The sequence below is a fragment of the Berghia stephanieae genome, chromosome 12 (genome assembly GCF_034508935.2).
Source record: "Berghia stephanieae isolate SIO BIC M18660-M18661 chromosome 12, UCSD_Bste_1.3, whole genome shotgun sequence".
Taxonomy (NCBI): domain Eukaryota; kingdom Metazoa; phylum Mollusca; class Gastropoda; order Nudibranchia; family Aeolidiidae; genus Berghia; species Berghia stephanieae.
The window spans coordinates 36,635,191-36,642,690 of NC_088371.1; the positions used below are offsets into that span (position 1 = coordinate 36,635,191).

Below are 7,500 nucleotides of genomic sequence, written 5' to 3' on the forward strand. Positions count from 1 at the left end.
GGAAACAGTCTTGAGGTTGGCATCTCTTCAGAAATGCAGAAAGATAATGAATAAGTTACCATATCTATGATGATTCTTTTTACCTTTGATTAAAACTTTTGAAGTCACTCAACAACACATATTATTACAATAATATTGCTGAAAATATACATTTTATCTTAATTGACTTTTCATTGTCTATTCTAATCTTTTTTTTCTTCTTTTTTTGTCCTCTCTTTTCAGAGAATGCTACCTTGATGGAGCTCTTTTTATTTCGGAGGAAGGATTGGAATTGTGTGGAGACATCATTGGCTTGAGTGCCATTGATTTCAAGTACGACACTTGCTATGTCTTCTATTTCCCCTATATCTATTTTCCTTTTTTACAATTTGCCTTTTGTCTTTGTCTTAAAACTTTAGCTTTTTATATAGCCAAATATCTACTAAACATGCTCAAAGCGCTTTACAAGGGGTCCCCAGCCAGCAGCAGCACTTAACAATGAGGCAGAGACACGACGCCCTATTGGCGATATTACAATTTTTCGGACAGAGACAACGCTGTTAATGGCCAGGTGTCATTTTACACCTGACTGCAGTGAAAGAATGTGAGTAAAAAGCCTTTTCTAAGGACTCAACTATACACCGTTCAGAGTGGGACTCGAACCCTGGACCTTTCGATAAGAAGGCGAGTGTCATGCCACTAGACCACATATCTGTATTAGAATGGAATTTTTTGGTTTTGTCCCGATACTACAGTCAAGTCACATTACAGAGCTACCAACTGTAAAAATAAAAAAGCATAAATGTATGCTTAAACTTTTGAAATGCCTTGCTTACACACACACACACACACACACACACACACACACACACACACACAGAGAGAAAGAGAGAGAGAGAGAGTTAGAGAGAAAGCAGAGAGAGAGAGAGAGATAGAGATCTGTCTGTTGATACACTTTTTTTTCCCCCAAATCCGTTGTACACTTTTTCTCGGATCATGGTTGGCAACTCTGACATTGTTTTGCTCCATGTAAACATCTGGGTTATAATAAAGCTATAATCAGTTAAATATTGCAAGAAAATTCGTTTCTCTCTGATGATTGGTAAACATTTGAGTGTATTCCTCTTAGTTGGGACCTGTGCTTGTGTCTGGATGAGACTTTTAGGTTATCTCAAACTAAGTAATTTGACGGTGTGCTCTTGGAATCTACATCTGTTGCCTATTTGAACCAATTCCCCTTTGTCTTACCTTTTCTTTTGTGCTTTAATTGTAATTCTAGAACTTTTTACTATCCCATTTTCTTCATTTTTACTGGCGCTGATAGGACCTTTATGTGTTGCAAGCGCCGTAAAACCCTTAAAAACAAAAAAACAAAAACAAAACAGTTTCTCTCATGAGAAAATTTGGATCTGGAGAGAAATTCTGTGTCTTGGTTAACTGGAATAACTTTGAACTTTTCTCTTTCTCTCCTCAGCTTTTGTCTCCGAGGAAATGAGAATGAGTTGCTTGGGCCCTTGGAAATCAATTATGTCCCCTTTCTTAACTACATTCAGAGGTAAGAAAAAAAACCCAGCGAAGATTAAAGCTTTTGGTAGACTTGCTAATGTGAATCAGTAATATGTATAGATATGCATATGGATTTTTAACCCTCTCCTTACCACCTACAGCAAAATCGTCACATTAGTTACGACACAATAATATACATTTTTTATTATTTAGATTTATCTGACACCTTTCATACACACTTGTTCAGATCTTTATCAGTTGACTTTAAAAGTGTTAACTTTATGCAGATTCCATCGTTATTCACTTCAACTACCCTCACTTGCCCTGTATCAGAGATGGGTGTGGTCATCAACGTTTTTTTATTTTTTCTGACCTCACTATCTGTCCAGTAGTGATTTGTTATTTGGGTCTACCAGATCTGGTGAGAAGTACTATGCAATCGACTAGCATCTTGTCCAAAGGATAGCAAGCAATTGCTGTTGTCTGTTTATACTGCTATATAAACTGGGATAAACTATGGGTCCTTGGGTCTTGTGGCTCTAAAGGACCACTGCTCAAACCAAAAAGCTATCCCCTTTCATCGTTTTATTTCTCATGGGCTGAATTAAACAATTTTTTTTCATCCTTCATTCAAACACCAGCCGTGCCAGTCGTCTGATAGATGAGGAAGAAATGCTGCAGCTGAGTGGTAAAACGACTCAAGAAAACAGAAACCTGTCTCAATCACCTAATGACGACAAAATCAAACTTCAGACACTGGAGAGGGACTTTCGAGGAGTTAAAGAGCAAAAGGTAAATCATATAAAAATATGTGTGCTATAGATAGTATGCGCTTGGCTAAGAAGCTCATAACATTGCCATCCGGAAGCATAACGGACCAACACACAAAACTGTGTGTATCCATGAACGTTTATAGTTGGGTTAATACAGTTCAGTGAGCATTACTCATAAATGCGGATGGCAAAAAACAATAACAGACCTGAGTGACGTCCTCTTCGAACTATATCTATATCTATACTTGACATCTACTTTTTCAACAGTCTTCGGAGGGACAAAGTTTTGTTCAATTATTTTATGCTGGGTATAAACCATCCCAAAGAATCAGCCCAGTAAACAGTATGTGGACGTGGTATGACAATCGCTTTCGGATTGGAAGGTCCTGAGTTTGAGCCTCACTCAGCGCATAGTTGAGTCCTCGGAAAAGACTCTTTACTCACATTCTCTCACTGTACTCAGGTGTAAAATGAGTACCTGGTCGTCAACCGCGTAGTCTTTGTCGGAAAATTGTAACAGGCGTTATGTCTCATTCTAATTGTTACATGTTGCTGTTGGTCAGGGACCCTTTAAAAAAACGCTTTGAGCACATTTAGTGGATATTGTGCAATATAAAAAAGCACTAGTTCTCTAGCTCTAGGTCTGAGGTTCAATCCCCTTTCGAGTTAGGCTGTGGTAATCAGGAGGTCTAAGTTTCAATCTCCAGTCGAACAGGCTGTTTTTGTTTGATGTGATTTTTTTTTCTAAAAAAAAGTGCGGCTGTGTGGTCTAGTAAGTGGTATGACACTCGCTTTCGGATCGGAAGGTCCTGGGTTCGAGCCTCGTGCTCGACGCATAGTTGAGTCCTTGGAAAAGGCTCATTACTCACATTCTCTCCCTGCATTCAGGTGTAAAATGAGTACCTGGTCTTTAACAGCGTTGTCTTTGTTCGAAAAAATTGTAATATCGCCTAACAGGCGTCATGTCCCGTCCTACATGTTAAATGTTGCTGTTGACCAGGGACCCCTTGTAAAGTGCTTTGAGCACGTTTAGTGGATATTGCGCTATATAGAAGCTCAATTTTAAAAAAAAATTTCTAATATTTTTCTTTCTGCTTTTTATCTGGCACTGTTTTACTGTTTTATACACACCTTTTCAGATTTCAATTCAGAAAAGTGAGTGGAGCAGGCACTTGTGTTGGTAACAACAAGAGATGAAGTGAGTATAAAAGTGCCAGAAGACAATAGAGAAAAAAATTTTTCGCGGCGGTGGTGGGGTTTGAACCTGCGACCTTATTGGTACGACAACTCCGCCTGGCAGGTGAGAGCGTGGCTCTACCGTGTGAGCTATCCACGAACACTAAATATTCGTTCGTGGATAGCTCACACGGTAGAGCCACGCTCTCACCTGCCAGGCGAAGTTGTCGTACCAATAAGGTCTCAGGTTCAAACCCCACCACCGCCGCGAAAATTTTTTATTCTCTATTGTCTTCTGGCACTTTTCTACTCACTTCATATCTTGTTGTTTTCAGATTTCACCGATTTAAGTTTTTCCGTATTTGAATTTCGGGAAAATACAGCTATGAATTTGATGTATTGATAACTCCTTCCTTCCTTCCTTCAGAGCCATTGGGCACATGGAGCCGGAGTTTATCCCAGTTCCTATAGCGTGAAACGGACCATAGCAATTGCTTGCTATCCTTTGGATAGGACGCTAGTCGATCGCAAAGTAATTCCACTAAATCTAACAGTTTCAGCTACCCCCAATTTACTGCTGGGTGGACAGGGAGGTCAGAAAAAATCTTGACTGCACTTAGGATTGATCTTGGTCCCTTTGCTTGTGCTTTCCCCGTATTGATAAATACTTATATTTGCGGCTATGTGGTCTAGTGGTATGACACTCGCTTTCGGATCAGAAGGTCCTGGGTTCGAGCCTCGCGCTCGGTGCATAGTTGAGTCCTTGGAAAAGGCTCTTTACTCACATTCTCTCACTGTACTCAGGTGTAAAATGACTACTTGGCCATTAACAGCGTTGTCTTTGTCCGAAAAATTGTAAGATCGCCTAACAGGCGCCATGTCCCGTCCTACATGTTAAATGTTGCTGTTAACCAGGGACCCTTGTAAAGCGGTTTGAGCACATTTTAGTGGATATTGCGCTATATAAAGCTCATTAAAAATTTTTTAAATATTTTTGATCAATTCTACTCATTAGGACTATCTGGAGGAGCTGGTACGGTTGAGAGAACGACAGATGGGAGAGACAAACATGCGTGTGGATGCAATGAGGTCGTCGATACAGGTCAAGGAAAAGGAGTGGGAGGGAGAGAGAAGGATGCTGGACACGTGTGTCCTTGAACTTCAACAAGAAATGTGAGATTTTTAAAATCACAAAATAAAAATAAAAAATATTATTTGAATTGCTGGAATTGTCAGAATTATCAAAAGAAAAAATTGTTGTCTTAGCTAGGAATTGAACCAAAGACTTCTTGCCATAAGAGCAATTATCAAAGATAATGAACAACAATGAATATAACTGATTTGAAAAGGAACTAGACAACGAACACAGAAGGTTTCGGGCTCAAAACTCTTTTAAAGCCAATAACAAAAACAATAATAACAGTAAAGATAATAACACTTAAAATCCGGACAGACGACAAGTAAGTATTTGGCCCATTTGTTCACAAGGATTAGTAGGATCTTGTGGACAAGACATGCCAAATAATTCTCTGCTATATGTCTGGATTTTAAGCGATGATTTAATCAAGATTGTCAATTTTCCGTATATTTAAGGAATTCAGTATGTTATAAACCTTCAGTATAATTTCAAATCACCTGCTAAACGGGGAAAAAAGTAGATAAGTACATAATGTCTTTTAACTGGAATTAAGCACTCAGAAAGGGGTCCTTCAATGTGTTTGCGTAAAAGTTCAGTAAATTTTTGCCTCCTGAATTTGGCGACCCTGATTAACATTTTTATTGTTTTTATTATTGGTTGAAGAAGGGGTGTGAGTGAATTATTCCATGTTTGGTATTTTGTTCTATTTGTATATTTCAAAGCTGCTAAATTCATTTATTGTTCATTACTTTTTACAGCCCACAGCTTCCAGCAGCTTTGTGTTACACCGACAAGGGCAAACATACTAACCATAATGACAACTAAAGATAACCATTTATATAACAGACCTGCCAGTTATACAGATTTAACTGATATTTACAATTTATTTTTTTTCCAATTAAATGATGTGTATTCCAAATAAGCAGTAAAAATTATATGAAAAAAAAATCCATTCCTTTTAAGTGGCTGCTTGGATGAAGTAGCGTTTGAATAACGGGCTTCAACTGTAGTATCAAATTACTTCGATGATTACAGGACTTTTATTTTGGTACTTCGTATATTGTCTGTGACTATCACTAACTTTGCAAGGGACAGCTACAATTTTAGATTTAAGGTTAGCACAAACAGAAGTTTGTTATGGATTAACGCACATTGATGGTTTAAATTTTACATAGACAGTGTCCTACAGTGTAGGGTTTTCAACTTTAGATGTTTTCATATTAATACTTATTATTAAGTTTGAGCTAAGAATAAATAAGGAATTGTACCATTAGAGGCGGACACCATATTAATTAATGTATGGAAAACCTACTTATCCATACCTGCCTACTTTTACGGATTGTCCGTAATTGTTACAGAAATTAGGTAACAATTTTGGAGATACGGAAATGGAAGAAATATTACGGATTTTGATTTCACAGAAATTTGGTCGTAGTGTTGGAGAAGAAAAAAAAACAATTTTTTTTTCTTTTAAGTTCCCGCAGTTATCCAAGAAAGAAAAGAAAAAAGTTCCCTTAAAGTTATAAAGGCTACTGCTCAGTTCATGCCCATGGTAGCTTAGTCGATTGCCAGCTCGTAATGGTGGAGGTCAACAACATTTATTTTACGTATAGAAGGTTGTAGATACGCAGTATTTTTGTTGTTGTTGTTAATTGGTGGAGTATTACTAAAATTGTATCATTTATTACTGATGAATTTTGTGTTGGCTACTGATTTTGAAATGTTCAAGTATACAGGTATGCTTATCTTCTGTTATGCAGCAAAGTAAAGGCAGTGTATTCCATGAAAATCAGACAGTCCTTTGTGGTCAGTCACTTAGTTAAGTGTAAAGTCTACAAATGATATATCACTAACATGATAATATTTAACATTGCAGTATTATTTATAGAAATATTGATATTTACAGACTAGACATTATGTAACATAACGTCAAAGCACAAGTGTAATTAAGTATGGGTAAAAATATAATGTATTCATAAAATATAGCAAATTGTGACATTATTTAGACGTATATAGATGTAACCAGTATATATGAACTCCTGCAGAAATTGTAAATAAATATTTTTAAACAACAAACGTGTAACTATTATGATTTTATAAAAATTTTCTTACAACAGTACACGATTGAGCAGCTATGGCCCCTCAAGACCGATAAAAATTGATAAAAGACAGAAACGGGCGCTTAAATGACCTAAATAGTGTCGAAAGCGCTGTTAAACACCTAAAAACAAAAACAAAACATAACCAGTATATTATACATAATAATTGTACAAAAACTGCCAAGGGAAATGACTCAATAATGATAATAATTCACCATTTCACCATCTATGTTTTGTTTGTATTTGCCATTGGGAAGAACAATGAACAATTTAATCAGCATTTCATTTCTTCTTTACAGATCAGCTTTGAGAGAACAAAACAACCTGTTAAAATCCCAGGTCTCAGATCTTCAGCTGTTCAAATCGAGGTTGGACTATAGAGACGTACAAATGGTTGATTTGGCGAGCGTTCCGATTTCCTCCCCTGCTGATAATGAAGGACAGAATGAGGAAGAAGATGACCAAATTGGAGACAGGTTAGAAACGTGTCATAATTTATGTAACTACCAACTTGCCACAAGCACAAATTTAATCAGTACATACAGATATTTTTTTAAGAGCCAAATTTGATGAAATTCAAATTCCACCAGATTCAGATTTTAAAAAACAAAATTTTTGAAGAAAATTGGTGAACATGTCATTGAATGTGATTGTCTTGATTCTGTTCTTTAGTTTTATCAAAACTGTGAATTTTCTAATGTGGAAAGTTTTGAAAACAGAGAGCAGCTTTAAGATTTGCCACAGACTTAACGGGAGGGGGGTTGGGGGGAGGATGACAGCAGCTCTTGACACACTAAGATGGCCAACACTCCAGCCTCATAGAGAGAAT

At 37.1% G+C, this 7,500-nt stretch overlaps 1 protein-coding gene across 2 annotated transcripts in view; it reads left to right on the forward strand.

Annotated features, from left to right (window-relative positions):
• Nucleotides 1-7,500, forward strand: part of LOC144958387 (uncharacterized) — a 31,771-nt gene that overhangs the window by 11,135 nt on the left and 13,136 nt on the right. For both annotated transcript variants that reach the window (XM_078890380.1, XM_078890379.1), the window contains exons 5-9: nt 223-312; nt 1,454-1,534; nt 2,127-2,277; nt 4,450-4,607; nt 6,971-7,147. In XM_078890380.1, the coding sequence (XP_078746506.1) occupies nt 223-312; nt 1,454-1,534; nt 2,127-2,277; nt 4,450-4,607; nt 6,971-7,147 (657 nt within the window). The remainder of the gene's footprint in view (nt 1-222; nt 313-1,453; nt 1,535-2,126; nt 2,278-4,449; nt 4,608-6,970; nt 7,148-7,500) is intronic.